We start from the raw sequence: 21,442 nt of genomic DNA on the forward strand, positions 1-21,442 counted from the left end.
GAACTTAAGAGGAAAGAGGAAAGAGAATGCACAGTGTAGGGTTGATGCAGAGTGTGCATTGCCTAAAGTTCTCCTTGACCTCCTTGGGGAATGGATTTCTTCTTTGGCAACTTCATCTTCCTTTAGTCATTCTTCATATTACCTTTTTCTCTTTTCTTTTTTGGAATGAGATTACTTGTTAGTTCTTGCATTTTTTTTTTAACATAAGGACTTGTGTTGGTGGAAACAGTATGGCTTTTAGAGTGTGGGTATTGCAAAGGGCTTATTTTCCTGCTTTTCAAAGGATTTAAGAACCAATTAATTGCACATGAAATTTTTTGCTCAAATGAAAACTTGGGCAGGTATTATCTATCAAGCAGCACACAAAGTTCTATATACATAGTTGACTATCCTGTGATAGTGCTGTGGTACTTTGGGTTAATGTTGAGCATTTAATTTAAGTCAGCAACAGTAGGAGAAATCTACAACCCAGCAGTGTTTCCAGTTAAAGTTACTGTATCTGAGGTCACATTGCAAAAGCCACCAAACCACAAGTGACATGAATGACTGACCTTCATTTGCTTCCTCTAGGGTATTTGGGGACGCTCTTTATGTTTAAGGGTCAATGTGTCTGAATTTTTAAACTACTGTGTGTTTTCTTTTAGCTTCCATATAGATTTCACAGGATGTTTGCCAGACTCACATTCATTGTTTTGGCTTTATAGGTACTGCAGGCTGTTTCCTCTTTAGGGTTTAATAGCATTTGTAGAAGAGATCAAAAATTGATAGATGCCTCAGGGCAAATTTATTAACTAAACTACTTTTAGGTTTTAGGGGGGGTTTATTTGGTTTTTTGGGGTTTTATTTTTGTTTTGTTTTGTTTTAAATTCAGAATGGTTAGATTTTAGGTTAGATGTTTAATTTAACAAAGATGTTCAGGCTAAACCGATTAACTATTTCATAGCACATCCATCGTAAAAGGTACCCTTGGCTCCAAAGTTGAAAAAAGAAGTTAGGACTCATTTTGGAAGTAAAGCACACATACCAAATGAATTCTGTAAAAAATAAACTTAAGCAAACTAATGCTGAGTTTTAAAATGGATTCACTGGAATGTTTGCCTAGAAATACTTCGAGTTGTTCAAGTTATTACATATTCATTAAAAATCAACCAGTATTAACTTCTGATTTTCTTTAATTAAAAAAATATTTTTGTGTATTTTCAAATTCTAAAAGTATTTATTTTTATTCCTGTTCACACCATCTTCCTAAAAATGAGAATTCCCCTAATTAAATTGTGTACTCACACACATGTACATGTATGGGTATCTAATTACGAAAAGATGCACAAAGTGTTCTGGATGGAAAGTAGCAATTAAAAATTAATAATGTACATTCTTCCATGTACGAATGTATCCTAGATGGTGCCACAAGTGCTCAGGCAGCAAGAACAACTAGCCCTACTATAGGGCATACAGAAAAACTAAAGCGAAAACTTGCAGATCTTGGGTAAGCATTTTGTTATTTAAAATACTTTTTCTTCTTCATTAAAAAGATTGAAAATTAAATTTCAAAGCTGTTTCCTGATTTTTTTTAATATTCTTATAGGGCTCCCTTGAGAAGGAGTTCAAACAAGGGCAAGAAGCGGAAAGAGAAAGAAGCTATTAGGGTCACCTATGGCAGTAGGTATGGGTGAGAGACTGAGGATGCACGAAATTATGTGCCAGAAACATTGGAAAAACCTAATCATCCCAGCAGATGGACTATTAACAGTCCCACTGACTTCATAAATAAGTGTTAAGCTTTGAGATAACCTGATCTTACAAACCTAGATTCCTTGGCTCACAAAAGACTAACATATAATCTAAAAATACTTGGAGATTTATAATGTCATAGAATCATAGAATTTCTCAAGCTGGAAGTGACTCACAAGGATCACCAAGTCTAACTCGATCACTGCTGCTGTTGCATCAACTAATGGGATTTGCAGAAATAGATTTTCAGAGCAGCCCTACAAGATGCACCCAGTCAGTTAATAATATCCATGAACCAGAAACCTTGACACAATTCCACATATATTTTTTTTAAAGCCTCAGAGCAAGGTTGGGCAGCAGCTGTTCACTGCAGCTTTGCAGCACCCACACTAGGAATGCTTTCAGAAGGGGTTTTTTCCTGAAGATTAACATCTTAAGTTGAAAAATAGGAAAAATGCTGACAGCATGTCACATCAACAACTTTCAGGCAAGCAATTGTGAATTCCTTGTGAGATCTGATGAGACCACATCATCAGCATCAGTACTCTGAGTAAATAAATGAATGTTCACAATGACAGCAGGCAGTCTTCTCCACAAAAGCTAGCATAGATTTTTACTGAAGGCCTCTCCTTACATAGTTAGGAGTCTGACAAGATCACAGCATGATAGTTGGTTCTAGGTATGAAAGACAAATTAAAGTCAGGAGAGCTAAGCAAACTTAATATGTTCCAAAAGTCTCGAAAGGTCATAGGAAGTCAAAAACTCTGCACGTAAAACAATGCAAAAAACCTACATGATAGAAGAGTTATTGGAAGAAAGGAAAGTTTGAATGCTATTCAAAAAAACATTGTGGTGGTAAATCAGTGTGTAGCCATTTGTGGAGTTCTACTGACAGTCTGATATACGGAGACCCAGTGACAAGTACATTGTGTGGCTCCATAAAATCAGAAAAGCAAAAGAAACCTTCCTTACTCCCTCAGGCACACTGTACTGAAGTGCAGTGTTCTGTCTCAGCATACATTTGTACGTTTGTATTTTGAAAATATCTGGCAGGATCTTCAGTGATCTTGGGCAGCAGTCATCACCTCTCTGCTGGTGTCAGAAAACCTGTCCCAGTGCGTATGCTCACAGCGTGACATGGAGTCAGTGATGCTCACTGCTGGGTTTCCCTGGTGACAGGGAGAGGTTTGTTAAAGCCAAATCTCTGCACTTCATGAGGCTGTGAGGCAGCTAGTGCTCTTAGCAGGGTGTTAGACATCATGCAGCATTTAGATACCAAGCCACAAGCTGGGGGAAATGAACATATACTTGTTTGTAAGAACTTGAATGCACCTTATGCCAACACAGTATGTTACAGATGTTTGTGAGATCCCATAGGTGTCTTCTGCAGAGAGAGCAGATCTCAGCATAGAGATCAGTTTCTTATTAGTCCATGTGATAAATCAGTCACTTGTGTTGTTCCTTAATATTTCTTTAATGCAGTTCAACATCCCAATTACAGTTGCTAAAAGTAGAGTTTAATTCTGCTTTCAAAGTAGAAATTCATGAGCATTTGTAATTCTTACTCTACCTCTGTAAACTGGAGTGTTACTATTTCAGCATAACTTTTTAAACAGCCATTGTCACTTCTTTTGTTACTAATGCCAAATAATTAGCCTCAGAAGAAATGTGAGGATGTTTTCTCTACAAGTCCAAAGCTGTATAAGCTCTTTGAAAAAAGGAAGATGATGAAAAGACAGCATCCTGTTATAATTATGTCCATTACAACAACTGATTGATGTAGAATTAATCATGTTGTCATGAGTGTTGCATGCATTATTTTGCCGTTTCCAGAAAGCAGCACTCAGGATGTGTAAATAAAATCTCAAATGATTTCCTGAAACTACCACTAATGCAACAGATACCAAAAAATTCCCTATTTAAGTAAGGAGCATATATCTCCCTGCCTGAAGTTAGGTGATTTGGGCAACAACATTTGTGTTTACTTTCTACATTCAAGCAAGATTAGCGGATGAGAGGGAAGTAAAGGACTGGGTCAGATGCATCTATCTTTCTTTAAGTTGCTAAATGGAGTAGGATTCTCCTTCTGCTTCCATAGGTGGGGGTTCTTTGACAACCTCACTTTCATCCATACAGAAAAGAGGCTTCACAATATATGTGGTCTAGTGATGATGTTAGTAATGATTTAGAAGCTGTCCAGAAGGTGGATGTTGAGGGATATTTACCTTAGTGCCATTTACACATGGCTGCTAAGAGCACTGGGATTTTAATGCTCTGAAACAGTAATATATATGTTGATGTAAATAATATGATTCTATGACATATGCATAAATTCTTGTAGGCGGAAACTTTGCATAGTTATTTTTAATTTACATACTGTACAAATGACATATTTAGCAAATAAAATTTAGGCATTCTTGGTTTTAGTTGTTACCTTTGCCTTGATTACTGCAATCTTTTGTTACTACAAAGAGAGAAGCTGATAAACTCCCATAGGTGTTTCTTTTATTTTTCTATATCAATATTTTTAATATTTGATTAATTTAAAAGCAAGATAATAGTACTTCATGTATATTTAGCTGTTGTAACAAAGGAACATCTCCATAGATGGATACAGATGTATCTGATTCATTCTGCCTATGCTCAAAATCCAAGCCAGATCTTCACTGGGAACCAGGGCCTGCTTGGGTCAGTGCTGAGTCTAATGATTTAATCATGCTGAGATACCACTGGGGCTCAGAAATGCATGAACACAACATGTGGCTTCTTGACAGGAGCTGGTTCTCATCCCAATGGTGGGAGTATAGGCATTTTCAGCTGGCATCTGTCTCCATTTTCTGGGTGTATGTTGTCTTAAGAAAGCTTGAGTTAGAAAAAAGCTCAAAAGAACATGCTTTTTTCTTTTGCTGAAAGAGAGATTTCAGGCATGCCCCTACCAGCTGCATGCCACTCAGTTCTTTAGTCACAGTTACAGGGAATGTCACTCTTTCTACAATTAACTGCCTCTGTGGCATTTTGTTTTCCCTTCTTTTATAATCAAATGCATATTCCTGCTCCTTTCTCTTAAACAGGACTGTCAGAGAGATGCTTCAGAAATCAGCAAACACTAAATCTTTAGCAGAGCGATCCTCCTCTCTCCCACACTGTGTACCATTCACATGGTATGGAGAGAGCGGCAAGGGATCCAATTCTTCTAGCAACCTGCCGTCGCCTACCAGCTCAACCGAACCTTCCTCTGAAAATTTAAGCCCAGCTAAAAAAGGGTCAAAGGTAGAAAATAAAAACTACCTTATTCCCACTGTGTTGAGTAGCATAATTGGCTTTGTGATTCTGGAAAAAAGAATGGGCCAATATGTGACTACTACAATAAACAGTGCATGGTGTTCATTGTACGGTAACAGCTCATCCAAACAGAACATCTCTGTCATTGTACCATTCCCTGTTCTACCTTTTTTACTCTGTCTTAATGTACATTATTTCAGTGAACTAACTGTGGTGTGCTGTACCATAACAAAAGCAAGTGGTGCCAGTGGAAATTAGCATTTGGATCCACTGAACAAATGCTAGATTTGTGTATTCAGTTATAGCTATTTTCTTCATTCTTCAGGACTGGTAGTGGGAATACCCATGTTCAAATGAGTTGTTTGCAAGTGAAGAAATGCTGTATGCTGTCAGTCATCTGCCTTTTTTCCCCTAGTAATGAAATCTGTTTGTCATGCATGCTGGATGTTGGATTTAATTCTCTGTATGAAGATGCTTGAACTGTAAATATGAACTATTGCAATTTAATACATCTGTGTGATTCCTTTCTATGTGCATGAATGTTTCAGCATGGTAACTCCTTAAATAACGCTTAGTTATATACTTAGTAATATACTTAGCTTTTTCATGTTTATTTTCACTTCTGGAAAATATTTCTTTGCTTGTAACTTCTTATGACTTACAGCAGTTGATTTTTTTATATTGGTCTTGTAAAAAGAAGCAGGTACTGTTCTCAGCTTTGTACAGGAATATGAATCAGAAATCTAATTTCTCTGTCTTCTACCACCAAGTGCATGTTCATAATAGCAATTTCCACAGGCATTTCTTACTTTTTTGATGCCAAAAGCTGGTGATTACTTCTGCTGTGCACTAAGCTATGCAAGGTCATAGCTGTTCTTGTGTTACCTGGCAGGGAGAGCAACACAAGGCTTACAGCAGTCCGAATCAGATTGATAGAGAAGACCACCAATGAAATCTCTGAAGATTGAAGAGAAATTATTTGCTTACCTCTTCTCTTTTGGGGAAAAAAAAATTTTTTTAGACCCATAAATCCTATTTGTATATTTAAAAAAACATTGTTTATAAATAGTTGTCAAATGGGAGAAAAAGCACGCCCTTTTAGACAGTATTAGATTGAGGTTGTGGGGACTATCCTAATTATTACCAGGCCTTGGCTATCTTGGGTTTTTCCTATAGAAAACTAAATTCTAAAAGCTTATATTCATTGTAAAGCTGAAGCTTGCACAAAATAGAGGTGAAAGAAAAATCAGAGTACTTAAAAAAGAAAAATATGTTCTTCACACAACAGGAGGTAGACCTGTTGCACTCCTGGCCTACAAATGCTGTGTGGGCTAAGGAAGCAGCTAAGGAAGCTGCTCAGATTTTCTTCTTCTCTATAAAGAGCTGGGAAAAACAGAACAGGAATTCTAAACATAGGTGAAAGAAAAATGATCACAAAAATATTCTAATGTTCTCTGTAAAGTTTGCAGACTCTTAAATTAAGTTTCTATACTGGTATTCAGGCTTTCAAAGCACAACATGATACCAATATTTAGTTGGATTTCTGGCAAAAGTAAGAGGACCAACACTTGATATTTTTGGAAGTCTTCATGTTTTTAGGAAAGATAGGACAAGTATCTTGAGGGGAAGATAGAAGGATACCTTATTTAGTGTTGTTTTTATTGTTTCTAAAGTGAATGTCAAAGATTAATTTGATTTAATATTCATTTAGATATTATAGTAGAGAGTAGAGGTCTCTGTATTGTCAAGTGTATATTTAAGTTAAATGGAATATCACGGTGTCCTTAATCTTCTATATATTTTGGTTTTTTCATTTTTCTCCCTCTACTGTGAAATACTTGTTAATTTTTGTCTTATTCTAATGGTAATATTGTTGTATTTCTGAAAAATCTGTGCCTGCTTTTGTTATTATTTGCTGTAAGATGTGATGTCTCTCATTGCATTGCTAAGAAAAAACGGGGTTTGTTTTATGGTTATTAGTTCAGTAAATAACATTCAATATCCAAAGATACCTTTTGCTTTAAATTTCAGTTTTTTTCTAAAGGCATAGGTAAATAGGGAGGATCCTTTCACTTTTCAAGGAGATTATTTGGGACTCAGAAGTGGATTCACAGGATATTCTCCTTGCTCTTTCAATAGGAGTTTTCACTTCTCTCTGTTCATTAATTCTCTGTGCTATTCTTTGTGCTACTGCCTGTGCTACGCTTCTCCTAAGTGTTTGGAGGACAGTAAATGCTAGTGATTAACCTGCAGAAGCAGTAATTTAGCTCCAGGATGAGAGCCAGCATCTTAAGAGTCTGGAAATTGCTTTTAGACACCTTTGTTATTCATTGAGGCATTAAGCTGGCAAAGGTGTCTCATGAAGTACAGAGTTGTAAAAAATACTGTGCATTCTATAAATAGTAACAGTACAAAACATTAGGCCTCCTCATGTGTATTGTGATTGGCTTGGTCAATGATTGAAATCACTCCTGAGCTATGCCAACCTGGAAGACAGCAAATTTCCCTTTTAGATGCACCTAAGCAATAATTTATGCATTCTTACTCCTCTTTTTCTCCACAGAATTTCACATTCAATGATGATTTCAGTCCCAGCAGCACAAGCTCAGCTGATTTGAGTGGTTTAGGAGCAGAACCTAAAGCACCAGGCTTCTCACACTCCTTAGCACTGTCATCAGATGAGGTATGCTGATGAAATTGTTTAATTTGGGAAATAGTTGTTTACTTTTTCCTGTGGCATCTCACTTGATTACTCAAATAATAAAGGAAAGGTTTTAGGCAGTAGGATTGGAGAAGAAAATTAATCTTGGTTTCTAAATTAAGATTTTTCTTGTTCATATAATAATGACTTAAAATATTTGCCTGTGGTACTATTGTAGGGAAGTGGAATGCAGTTGGTGTCCTAAGAGATGCTGTATCCTCACAAGTGCTAATAAATTTTTTCCAAATATGTACATATGGACATAGATATACATGTAGATATAGATATAGATATAGATATACATATGCATATACATATACATATACATATACATATACTAAACCAGGCCTGAGACAGTTTTGATATACCAAACATACAGTACAGTTTGGTAAATATAGTTGAGATGTAAGGCACCTTTGCCTACACCAGTTTTTACCAGAATGACCTGTACTTGCAGTAATTGTGTGTTACTGTACCTGAATGTACGTGTATTGATTATAATGTGTATGTCTTAATCCACTTTGCATTCTTTGTGCTTGCTTTGCACAGTGGATTTGAAGTCAATTACTTCAAACCAGAGTTTTTTCCAACAATGATAAAGTAAAAAGGCTTTCCTAACCCTGTGAACTGGTGATGTATTTGAGCTGAATATAATGTATTGAAAATACTCTTCTCAAGATACTAGTTTTGTGACTTAGTTGTGAGTGAGGTTGCACAATTTGACAGTAGCTGGCAGCACATCCTGTGGAGTCAGGAAACTTGTGCATTTGTTCTTTTACAAACACTCCATAAGAACTTCACATTTTTCATGTGAGATTTGAGCCAAGTTGTTTTTACTAGAGGGGAGGAACCTGAAGTATCTATATCTTCCATACCTTTTTTGTTGTTGTTTTAATGATAGGTAGGTTTTGTATTACTGCCTGCATGGTTTACTTGGGTTTAAAAAATGAGAGCTGTTCTGTGCAACTCTATTTGCCAAACTGCGTCTACAAACCCAACCATTCTTACTGCAGGTAATTAAGGGCAAAAATTTATAACAAAAGGAGACTGCAGACGGGTCTGCATATGCTGTGAATTACTGAAAACAGCAAAGTCATCATTTGAACTTTATTTAGTGTTAGTGCTGTCTTGATAATGCATTTCATTCACTTACCATGTTTAATTCTCTTTATATTATGTATTTGGTTGTGGCAATGTCCTGTTCCGAGTGGTATTGAATTAAAAGCTTGAAAATGCTTTCATTTTGCATGTTCAGCTCTCTACTTTATCACTTCTACAGTACCAAGCCTGAGCAGGTCCATAAAAATGAATGTGTTTTCTCCATCCTCTGCTGTGTGCCAAATTCGTGCCTCTGGATGAGGCAGCGTGTTCAGTAAGAGCTGCCCTGGAAACCTCCCCAGCCACCCTGGGCAGGGAGGAGGCTGGAGCTGCTCCTCAGCCTTCCACAGCACATTGCTGTGAGCACTCCTGTGCTCTGGCTTCCCTGTAAGCTCCATCAGCATTTAAAGAAGATGAAAAAATGAAAGGCTGGGGGGGAGCCCAGTTCTTGCAGTCAGTTCTCCTCTAATTAAGGAGCTTTTGCTCTTGGAAATTGGAGCCATCAGAGAGGTTCCCACCGGTTCTCGGCTGTCAAGATCAGGAACTCTAGAGGGGTTTCACTGATGCAGTGTCAGGTTTAGCTGCCAAATCATGTGTCTGCTGAGCTTTCAACATAACCTCTTTGCTTCTGGAAATATTTCTTTTTAAAGAAATCTTGTTGGTTTTGAGTAGCCATATCTGTTTGCAAATCTTGGTGCTACCGTTGCCTGAACTTTTACATGCTGTTACATGTTTGGTATTTTGTTTCTATAATGCTTTTCTTTCCCATTTCTTTGTTGCTCCCTCACTCAGAGCCTGGATATGATTGATGATGAGGTGAGATACTAGCGTGCTGTTGTGGTGAATCGCGTGACCATCGCGTGGCGACGTGCTGTCTCTTTTGCAGAGTCACATTTCTTGTCTTGTGGTGTTGTGTGGCAAACCCCCTTGTTGGCACAGAACACGCAGTTGTCACTGGCTCCTCTTTCCTTGTCTTGAGTTGCCCTCTCCTTGTTGCTGAGAGTTTTCAAGGCCACAGCAAACTGCAGTTTTTGTGGTATGCTGGAAGCAGGAGGAGGGTCAGTGTCAAAGCAAATCTACCGGACCAGGCGTCAGCTGTGCTGAGCTCCTGCTGGCAATAGGAGAAGAAAAAGATAGTGTCCAGCCCTGACAACTGGACAGCCGGAAGCTGAGAGAGCTCCCAGCATCATCTAACCTAGTGTAAAGCTGCTCTAACAGCAGACAGCTGCTGCAGCCTGTAGCAGCTGCTTTGCTGACCACAGCCAGGACAGAATAGCTTTTGTTTCAGGCCCTGCTGGCATACCCGTGGGTGGAAGAAAGTGGCAGAGGGGGGACATGGGTCTGCTCCAGCAGTTGATGCCACACTTGCCCTTTTTGGTGCTGTTTTTGCTCTCACTCACAGCAGCACAACATGATGAGAGCAGGGCCAGGGCTGTGGGATCACTGTGTGTTCCATACCACTCCTCTGTGTCATCTCCTAAGTCTTCTTCCATAGACAGTATCAGTCCACTGGCTGTTTGATATCACTTTGAACTCTAGAGCAGTTTTCTGAGGGTTTTCCTTTCCCCTGATTTTTTTTTTATTAGCTTAAACAAATAATTAAGATCTGTGAATGAGCCCAGGAAGTGGAATGCTCAATTCATTGCATCCTTCAGGAACCTGCTAATTTAAAAAAAAAATCTTGTGAGGGAATGGGAGCATACATGGTTTAATTGTGCCACCTGGCCATTTCAGTCCCTGCTTGGGTTAAAAGGAATGCCAGTTCCTTTTCCTTCTATGATTCTGCAGATAAAAGATTTTTTGGGTACCTTGTACTCATTCTTAGGTGCCTAACTTATCTGGTTAGATAGGAATGTAATATAGCAGTGTGGAATTGTTATTATTGTAGTGCAAAGATAGTCCAGATACCTGTGCTCTGATGGTGGCGGTTTGTGCAGAAAAATGTTGCTACTCATCCATGTTACCCTTTAATAATAATGTAGCATATTTTTGTCACAGATCCTTGATGATGGACAGTCTCCTAAGCACAGTCAGTGTCAGACTCGTGCTGTTCACGAGTGGAGTGTGCAGCAGGTTTCCCACTGGCTGATGAGCCTGAACCTTGAACAGTATGTTTCGGAATTCAGTGCCCAGAACATTAATGGGGAGCATCTCCTTCAGCTGGATGGCAGTAAGCTCAAGGTAATTAACTGGCTGGGCTTCAAGATTAACCATGGTATTTTTTGTCACTTCACATCATCTCAAAGGCAGTAGGAGTTCATCCAGAAAGCAGTGAATCCTTGTGCATGGAGTTGTGATGGACTAGAGTAATAAACAGAAGGTATAAAGCCACAGCAACACTTTAAGAAAATCCCATATGCACTTGGATTCAGAAGCTTCAGAAATGCAAGGCATTTGCTTTGTGAAAATTCTTGGTGTATATAATGTACCCATATTTGCATGTGCAAATCATATAGCAGTGTGTGAAAGTGGTATTTCCATGCACATATTTCTCATCCAACTCTATTTTGTGATAGGGTGATTCTGAGAAGATAGTAGATAGACATGTATCAGAAGTAGCAAGGGAATAATGGATTAGTGGAATACAGGAGGCTTAAGCTGATAACAGTTGAACTACGTTAGAACTAAATACAGTTTTGATGTATAAAGTATGCATTGTTTCTTGTAGTAAAAATCTGAGCCTGCTTCAGTCAAAAATAATTACAGGAAGGAGTTGTAGGAAGCTCAATAAATCTGAAAGTCCGAGTTCGGTGTTTCCCTTTTAAATTTTTTTTATGGCACTTCACTGACTATAAGGGTCTTAGAAGACTGCAAGTGAACTTTTGACTAAGGTGTAGCACTGAGAATTTGGAAGTCTTGTTCTATGTGGACTTATATGATTTCAATAGAATAGTTTATTTGCCTTATTTGATCAATGAAATCAACACTGGTGTTGGCAATGAGGTCTCATTCTTTATATTCTACAAGTGGAAAGCATGAAGTGAAGTACTTGCACATCAGTAGTGTATCTGAGTCTCTGTCAGATTTACTTGGTTGTTACAGTCTTCTATCTAAGAAGAATTATTTCTAGAATATGAAAACAAAACGTGATAGATTAAACCATAAGAAATACTTTTAAATTTTGTTTTCCCCACCTCAGGCTCTTGGTATGACATCTTCCCAGGACAGAGCAATCATTAAAAGAAAGCTAAAGGAAATGAAAGCATCCTTGGAGAAGGCTCGCAAAGCTCAAGAGAAAATGGAAAAGCAAAGGGAAAAGCTTAGAAAGAAGGAACAAGAGCAGCTGCAGAGGAGATCAAAGAAAACAGACAAGTGTTCGTCAGATGCAATAGAGGGCACTAATGAGCAGTGATAAGCAGAAGTGCTGCTGTGTTTGGAAAGTGAAGGCATGTCAAGGGAAGAGAAACTCACATCCACTCTGATGCCCCTTCAGCTTTCTTGTGTTCATCACCCAAGACTGTGTACAGAGAGACGGGGCTGTACATAGAATGACTAGGGAAATTTATATTGTGTAGTTTTCTTTCCTGCATATCCAGTTCACGCTCGTTGCTGTTGCCATGTGAAACAATCCCAGCCCCTCGGTTTGTTCTGTTCTTGTTGACAGCTAACAGATTTCATTTTTGTGTGGTGGTGTTTCCTTCCAAACTACTCTTCTCTATTGAGCTCTGTGTGTTTGGTCACTTCAGTAACCAGCATGATGCCGAGGAGCATGTCCACTGCTTCACCTCTTCTGAATAGGATGGCCAGTCATTATGATTGGGGAACATTTCTTCAGCTGGGTAAAAGGAGTTGTGCTCTAACTGATAAGATTTGACTTAACTTTCTAACTGGAAGTTCAGCTTCTTTACAGTGTTTGGATACTCAGTTCAATCTGCTGGAGTAAGTTTCATCTTGCGTCAGTACCTTTAAGCAACACTTCTCTGAAAACTGTTCAGTGACTTCTGATACACTGGAGATAAAGACAGGAGAGTCAATATTCCCCCTGGGTAAAGGACAGGAGGGAAAACTCTTTCTGTTAACCCAGGAAGGAGGCAAAGCCTTAAATGGTTATATGGGTTTACACAGAAATCTGAGGATAACATTTATCCTTTAGATATCTGAGCAAGGATGAATTTCTAACTAGAGCACAGCATATAAGTCTGTATAAATTTTATTGTGCTCCTAGTGTGTAGGCAACTTTCTTATAGCACAGTCCTCTTTGTTTTTCATCTGTTCCATACAGGAAACTGGGTTTATTTTGTTTCAAGTTGTTTTTTTCCCAGGAAAAACACCACGTCTTCAAATTCATTCTCCAGTCAGTAAGCATTGGGAGAATAAGCTTTGTGCTGTGCTATTATGAAGCTGGTATTGAAAACAATTTGCGAACTTGAGTCTGCTGTAGATTTTCAGTTTTTACAGAAGTGCACTTTAAGAAGAGGAAGATGAGTGATTCTGGTTAAATTCAGTACATTGCTGTTAAGGTCAATGCTTCCATGGAGGTGGTGGTTACTAAATCCAAAGCTCCCACCTTATAACTGTTTTGATTGATATATTTTAAGAATGTGCAACCAAAACCTGAATTTTTGGGCTTTGGCTGTAGAATGTTTTGATGGCTTAGCAGTGGTCATACTTCAGGGATTTCTGGGGTGTTTGAGGCCACGGATGAAGCCTACTGTGTAGTTTTGACTGTGACAGAAGCAGTGTATGATTTTACTGCCTCAGCAGCAGTACTGAACTATGCAGTATTGCTTCAAAATCACGGACAGACAACGGGCAGATCTCCACAATGAGGAGCTGCAGGCACAAGCTGACTGCTCTACAGTCAAAGCTAACTGGGCATGGTTGAGAAACATCACTTCCCATTCGTGCAGCCTGGAAGTGGCAGTCTTCATCTGGTTGTGCAAGCTGAGATGTTGTTTAAGATGGTGATGCAAAGTTAGAATCTTGAACTTAAAAATGCGCCAGCCCAAAATTGAAAATTCCTCTGAAGAAAATGCGTGTTTTAGTTTGACTTGGCTTCTCTTCTGCTCTGTACTTTATGGCATTCAGATTTGTGTCTGCAAAGTTCTCTGAAGCTCAGATTTGAAACACTTAGGGTGCACTGTTAATAGTTACATTTCTTTTGATCCTAATAATTTCTTTGACATGTAAAATGGTCTGGAAACCGAGAGAGCCTAGTTCATTCAAAATTAATACACAACAGATCTACTTAGCATTAGCTTTATTTTTCCTTCCAAATCCAATTTCTACAAGTTTTTGATGTATATTTTATTCAGATCTAAAATTGAAATTGCCATGAAAGATACTTGCTGATATTTCTAAAGGCTTGTGATACTTTTCTTGAGATAAACCACGAGCAGCAAAATACACCTGCTAACAAAAATTACACATTGCAGTAAATCCTTCTGTGTTCATTCATAGGAGAAAAATTTTACAGATGTTTAACAGCCTCATAAAACTAGCATTCTTAGAGTAAGAGAAGTTACCTGGAAGAAACTGGAAATTTAATATTTTAGATACAATGTTGATAAATGCATTAGATAACAATTTTCTTTTAAAATTATGTTTACATTGTAATAATGTTTAAGTGGTTGTATATAATAATCTAAGAGGGTGCCCCTGTTTTATGTTCTTTTGTTATTTAGAAACCTGAGCAGATTGCTTGGCATTATACATTGAGTTTTCATTCTTGCTTCTTAGAATGGTTTCTAGTTAATCTCTTTGTAAATCATGTTCTTACTCTACAGAATAACTAATTCAACTTAAGTTCTTTAAGTATTCAGGGGACTTTTACTGCTGTGTGATAATGTTATTTTGTTATTCTCAGACTAAAACATCAACAAAAACCTAACTTAAAAAAAACTAGTGGCTCACATTTAAAATAAAACCATTAAAATGCATTTTGATCAACATGTGAAAACTAAGGAAATGGAACAATGTCAAGAGTTTTGCTCTTCTTTCTGTGATAAAAGATTTATGTGATCCCTTTTAGTAAATATGGCAACTCAATCTTGGGAAGTGCAGAAATGTCATTGGATAACAGACATGAAGCACAGTTTGAAACTTTCCTTGCTGTTCTGTAGGATCTTTAAAGTTGTGTTGCATTTTTCCCCTTGTATTATGACTTACAAGAAACAAAAGATGGATGTCTCATCATTCTTAACTTAAACTTCCTGTAAACCAATGCTAAGTGAGACTAATGTGAGGCCTAATGTAACAAGAAGAAACAAATTTTATGTGCTAAATGACTGGACAGCCTTTCTCACAGTTTGGCTCACCTGCAGGTGTAATGTTGCCTACATTGTGTATTTATTTGTGGAGCTAAAGCTGTTTTTATTAGGCTGACCTGGCTGGCCACCACTGAACTGCTGTGCAAGCAGTGTGGTGTTTCCACACCTGTGCTTGTGTCATCTTTACAGCTAGGTGGCTACAGCAGGCTGGCCCAAGTTATTTTCTCCCTGGTTAGGATGGTAGGCCAGATCTGTAAACTCCAGTTCTGCTCATTGCTGCAGTATTGCAAGCTGTGAATATATAGAGCCTCTAAAAAGCTGAAGAAAGGAGAGTTAGGAAAAAGTGGAAGTCTCAAAGTCTCAAAAATAGAAAATGAAATATACGACACTGCAGATTACTTTAGTCCTACAAACCCATGTGTTTATACTGAGATTGTGAGGAGAGTGGTGGCTCCTCGTTCTGTTCAAATCAGCCAGGCATGCTGACATCAATCGCTTCCAGCTTGTGCCTTCCCATTTCTTCACGGGTGGGTTGCTGCACCCATGAAACTTCCTGTTAAAACTCCCCATTGGGTTTCAGTCTGCCCAAGGAGACCAGGGCCAGGGGGTGAAGAAAGAGCTGCACCCCTTCACTGCAAAGCACAGAGAGTTGCCCACTGTTTGCATTTCACCTGCCACCCTAAGCAGGTCTGGTGGGGGTTACTGTGAGTGGAGCCTGTTCAATATCATGAATTAGAATTACACAGTGGAACAGAAGCCAGTTACAAAAAGCTGAATGGAGTTAGATGTTTGTATTTCAGTGTATACAAATACTTTTGTATTTTTTCAACTTCTTAAAATTTTTTTGCAATGGCATCTGTTTTGCCGTGACTGTAGTCTGCTGCAGGGATACCACAAGAATTGAGCTTTTACTAGAATTACTGAGCAGCTTTCCTCTAAAACTTGCCAGCCCTCAGCTCTCATTGACATTCAGAGGTGCTTGACCCTTGAGATCAGGGTTCCTCACACTTTATTGCTTCCATCAAAGCCTCCTGTCCTCCTGAGCTTCTATATCTTCACTTCCTGGCTCATGGACTGGTAAGAGGTGGGCAGTGTCACTTTTGAGAATGAATTGTGTTCCACTCTTGCACATAGTGCAGAATACTGTCCTACAGTAGTACGGAAGAGGATCATCGTTTAGTTGGGTGTCAGTATTCTAGCAGGAAAACACATTTTTCTGTGTTTTTAACCCCAACTTTGATTTTTTGGAGTGCTTTCAGCAGTTCGTTTCTGAGCAAGATGACAGGTGAAATCCAAGGAGACTTGCCCACTCACCAGGGTGGAGTGTGGGTCATCTGTAGATGGCACAGTCCTTTTTGTTAACCTTCCCTATGGATTATACTGGACTTTTTTCTGTACCTGTGAAACTGATTTTTCAAAGCTGTTATATCTTAGTCATGACATTGAACCCTCCAACCCCTCAATATAAAATGAGCTTTCTGTTACTAACCAGCTGTACCAGCTGGTACTTTTGCTTTTAGCATTAGGTAATGATTTAGAAAATGCACATCTTATGGGAAGGTTTGGTGGTAGTGCCTTGGGCTGCCTGTTTCTTTGGGAAGTGTGGACTGTGTTAAGAACAAGCTGTGGGGTTTGTGAAACCTGCTAAGTTAGGCCAGTCACTTCTTCCAGAGAGATGAGGAGGGCTCACAGCTCACGAGATCAGATCCAGCCCATGTAACCCAGGAGCCCGGGGCTCCTTCTTGGTTTCCAGTGGGAGCTTTGCCACTGTCACTGGTGGAAGTGGACTTGGGCCCTGTGCAGAAGTGTCTGAAGGAAGGGGGGATCTCAGGGCACCAGATGTAAGGAGTAACCAGCCCACTTGGAAGTGAAGAGTGCACAGTGAACATCTTCTGACTCTGTGCTTTCCCATACACATTCACTGAACAACTGCTTTCGTATTTCCCAGTCACATTGCGACGGTATCTCACTGGTCACTGACAAGTGTTCCACATATTGCTAGAAGACCAGGCAGCTAAAAGACTAAAATGCACTGTGCTTACTGTAAAAATTGGCTTCTTACATTGTTTCTTTTTATATGGTTAAAGAGATAGTTGTGCTTCAGATTTTTTCCTTTTTCTGTTCATTTTTTAAAGAGGTCAAATGTATATGAAGTGCATGTTATCCTGAACTTTTTGTTTGTACATCTTGGTGTCTGATCACCTGCATGAAGGACACAGTAGTGCCATGTCTGAGCTTGTTCTCTTGTGCTTGGTTGATATGAACTTCTCTAGATTGTTGAGTTTTCCCCAAGATAACTTTGTTTAATATTTAGTTATTGGGAGACATCAAAAGAAAACATCATGGTGGCCCTTTGTTTTCTTACAGTTGAAATATAAACAACAAAGCCTCGTGGTTTAAAGTTAATTTGTTAGTGTAAATAAATTTCTTGCCAATGAGTATTATTGTTGTTAGACAACGAATGCAATAAAATGAGAAATCCTGAATCTTTATTAGAATTTGTAATGAGTCCTCACTTTTCTGCCCTTTTGTTGGTCATTCTAGAAGAAATAATAAATAGTGAGGATGACTGGACAGCTGCATGGGTCAGGCTAGGGGGTAAGGGGGATATGTGCCTTGCCCTGGTTGTTCTTTCCTTCCTTCTGCTCAGCCAAAGATTATTTTATTCCTGGCTCTTGGCCAAATTGGCGTGATTCACAAGCCTCCAAGTGGGTCTCATTTATACTCTGTAATTATGTGGAAAGAAGTAAAAAAAATATATATTAAGGAAAAGAATGGTCTTTTTTCTTTATATGCAGATGAAATGTAGCATGCAGTCTTTTGCTGCATGTTGATGTAAAAGTAGGCTACTTTCACGTTCATACTGGTTAATGTTTGTGTGTTTAAAAGATCTGGATTGGTTTTGTTATGTAAAAACATTTTATGCTCAAGTGTAGGTTAGTTATAATGGGCATTTTATACATCCAAAGTACAGCAGTTATTTTACTAAGCATGTTTAATATGTCTTTTATTTATTTGATTTTAGTAATGCATTAAGTTAGGGAAAATCAAAGGGCACAGACTGTCCAATTTGTGTAGTTATTTCAGTGGATTTACATCTGGCAGAATCTAGGCCAAATACTCTGCACTTAATCTGTCTAACCCAGTTTGTGTTTCCCATCGACTGAATCATAAATCTTACCTTCCACTAATACGGCCACCACCTGCAAGAAGCTAAAAGGAATTCTCAATTCGTAAAATTATTATCTTAATTAAAATAGATACACTAAGAGGCTCCAAGTCCACAACTGACATGTAAAATGTGTCTGCTCAGCAGCTTCCTAGGCCTGGAGCCATCTATACATATGTCTTTCTTGTTTGTGCAAGTTGTCTCAGATAGCTGCAACTGGGTTTCGGTAATGCCCAGAGCTGCTCCAGTCTCTACAGCGTGTTAAAGATGCTGGGTTATGCCCTCCTTGGGCTTGCCAGTGTGGATTTTATGTGTGCACGTTACTTTGTAATTGGGAGGCCAGGCTTGAGCTGCATCTTCCACCACTGCTGTTTCTGCGCTGAGGCTGCCAGGAGGTAGAAGCTGTACCCCAGCATGGCTCTTGCTGCACAACGCCTGCTCGCTGTCTCTGTCCTGCCCAGCACCACCTGAACACTGGTGGCCCTGCTCCAATTCCCACCTCTGTGCTGCAAGGCTGGGATACCTGTGGAGGAGGTTGGCAACAGGCTTCCTGCCCTTCTCACCTAAGGTCAAAGTTTTCCCGTCAGTAACAGCTGATACCTATGATGTCTCTCCTCTGAAATGCTGTAGGAAAAGATAAGGCCCCTCGCTTGCCCGGGATTCAGTCTGCGGGCAGACCGACAGGAAGATCTTCAGCGCAGGAGTAGTTTAGAACAGAAAAAAAAGCCAGTGATGAGTGAAGACAGTCTTGATTTTCTGAGAGGCCAAAACCAACAGAAAACCCAGAAGTTTGACAAGATCCAACAATGCGCAATTTGTTCATTTGAAGATGTTTTAAGCAGCAGTAAAATGTGAAAATAATGTTTTGATGGGTTATTCTGCACTGCTGAGGGAAGTGGCTGTTGCCCTTCTACAACCAGAGAGTAAATCCAGGACCAGCAGAGTGACTGATGGGCATTTCAGCTGTGTCACTGCCACTGATACATGATGTAACTCTACAGAACATAGCACTTCAGAACAAAAAGTGGCACAATCCTAAAATAATCACTTCAGAATGCTAGTGCAGGCCACTGGTGGCTAATCACAAATGAGTAAATAGCCCAAACTCTCCTTACTGCGAGAACTTCCTTCAGAGCCATTCTTTCAGCTTGGGCTCTGGCAACACCACCTTTTCTTCAAGGCTGAAAATGGATTACAAGTTCCTGTAAGAAAGTACACCACTTCTGAGGGAAGCTAAAGTGTCCTGCAGGGAGGAAAGTTGCTAAGGAAGGAGGGGGAAAGCCAGAGTTAGGTAATACCAAAGTACAGCAAAGGGATGAGAGAAAAGCCACCCTCATTCGGGGCTGGCTCTGCTCTGTGGAAGGGCTGCACACCATGGGCAGCAAAAGACTCAGAACTGTGATCCAAACAGATGAGTCCTTGTCACCAAAGCCTTCATGGGCAGACAGTGGAGCCTGGGCAGTGCACAAGTCCCCAGTTCAACTGTGAACATTTTGGAGAGGAGCTGTGAGCAGTTTGTGCACAGACCTGCTGATGCTGAGGCACCCCCAAGAGACAAGTCAGTTAGCTGTGTGATTAACCAGCACCCAAGTCTGCCCCTCCAGCCATCAACAGACCCCCACAGCCTGTGCCCTTTGGATACAAAACATCACAAATACCAGCAACTACTCTTAGTACATGGTGTGTAGGAGTTGTCTGCCATGGCAGCAGAGGGAAGCTGTAGGCATTGGAAGGGCCAACATGCCACTGGCTCCGTTCTTCAGCCTCACAAACTTCTTGTGCCCAGGAACATGCCTTACACCACAGTGTCTGTGCCTGCTAGCCAGTGGCAGCGTGGGGGCTTGGGGTGGAGCAGAGGCTTTCTGGGGGCAGGAGGTGATTTGGCAAGACCCACAGCCCACTCAGCTGTGCAGAGGAAGTGGGATGACACCATCCTTCCCATACAGCAACACTGCCCCAGCCACAAGCCCTGGCACTGACTTCCTGCTCATTAGAGCTGTCCCTTTTGCTCAGGAAAGGAGCAGTAATTGTTTTCCTACCAGTGGATGAAAGCTATTAGGCTTGTTAGAAAGAAAAGGTGCAGGAGCCAAGAGGAGTCAGTACACACATTTGCTGTTCAGGACCACTGCTCACCCAAACCTCAGCCTGCAGTACTGCCTCCTCAGCCAGAACAGCAAAACCCAAACAGAGCAGGGTTTGCACTTAGTTCACCTCCTGTCTCAGTGTTTGGGCCACTACAAAGCAGGTTATTTGGTCTGTCTTAAAGGCAAGAAGCACTCCTGTGTTTTCTGGACTTCCCATATACTCTTCAGATTAGAGGGGCTGTGGCTGGTGCTGGAGCAGACTGCAGGAAGGAACAGCAAAGCCAGCTTAGCAATTGGCACCCAGGGACTGGCTTTTTCTCCTCCTAAGCTTGCACTGCAGAAGCAGCCTTTTTTTCTCCACAATGGTGGAAGAACTGCAGTGAGGAAAAGCTATTGCATCAGCTGAAGGATGCAGAGGGGCCAGTGGCCCTCAGGGACGTCTCTCTGGTGGCACCATTTGGAGGGGCTGCCAAGATGCTGAAAAGGGCCAGTGCAGGCAGGTGCAGGTACCACAGTGGCAGCCCCAGCAGGGGATGCCACATGTAACACAGAGCCTTTAGCTGCATGTCAGCAATTCTCTTGAACCTGTAGAGCTGATCACAGGTGGGAGCTCAGAAGGACAGAGAGCGCAGCAGGAGCTGCTCTGCGGGTAAGGGCATCTACACTAATGCAAGAAGAGCTCACTTCATGAGCTCCAGCTTCAAAAGACACTGAGTTCAGTTCATTGCAAATGACTGCTACCTAACATCATCCCAAAAACACCAGCTGAAGGAAACCTGGGGGGCTTTTGGCAGTGCAAAATGTCAGTAACTGATGCCAGATAAACATGAAGGGCTGCCTGGTGCACAGCAGTGCAGTGGGAATTGACTCCACACCAATTGAAGTTAAACACAGAACATATGTGAGTATGGCTTGGGGGAGTCACTGCAGAGCACCCAGAAATGCTCCCTTTGTGGTGACAAACAGGTATTGCTAATGCACTTCCTGCTGAAGGTGTGCAGGATATGTTTCCCACTCTTAAGGAGAATAAAAAAAGCTTTTCTAAACTCCCTTTGAAAGACCCAGTAAGAAACCACTCCAAAGTGATGCCCTACTCTTTCTCATAGGATTGAAAGAAATTTATGAAACTGAAGTAACATTAGGAAATGGCTCTAGGGAGAAAGGGAAA

General features: G+C 40.1%; 1 protein-coding gene across 3 annotated transcripts in view; it reads left to right on the plus strand.

Moving 5' to 3' along the window:
• Nucleotides 1–17,519, plus strand: part of PPP1R9A (protein phosphatase 1 regulatory subunit 9A) — a 135,137-nt gene extending 117,618 nt beyond the window's left edge. For 2 of the 3 annotated variants that reach the window (XM_069006868.1, XM_069006867.1), the window contains exons 14-19: nt 1,399–1,486; nt 1,586–1,663; nt 4,803–5,001; nt 7,577–7,696; nt 10,811–10,993; nt 11,952–17,519. In XM_069006868.1, coding sequence (XP_068862969.1) covers nt 1,399–1,486; nt 1,586–1,663; nt 4,803–5,001; nt 7,577–7,696; nt 10,811–10,993; nt 11,952–12,164 — 881 coding nt within the window. In that variant the 3' untranslated portion in view covers nt 12,165–17,519. The remainder of the gene's footprint in view (nt 1–1,398; nt 1,487–1,585; nt 1,664–4,802; nt 5,002–7,576; nt 7,697–10,810; nt 10,994–11,951) is intronic. The other variant, XM_069006869.1, reaches the window with a different exon arrangement.
• Nucleotides 17,520–21,442: the final 3,923 nt, after the last annotated feature.

Source organism: Aphelocoma coerulescens, chromosome 2 (genome assembly GCF_041296385.1).
Source record: "Aphelocoma coerulescens isolate FSJ_1873_10779 chromosome 2, UR_Acoe_1.0, whole genome shotgun sequence".
NCBI classification, from domain to species: Eukaryota; Metazoa; Chordata; class Aves; order Passeriformes; family Corvidae; genus Aphelocoma; species Aphelocoma coerulescens.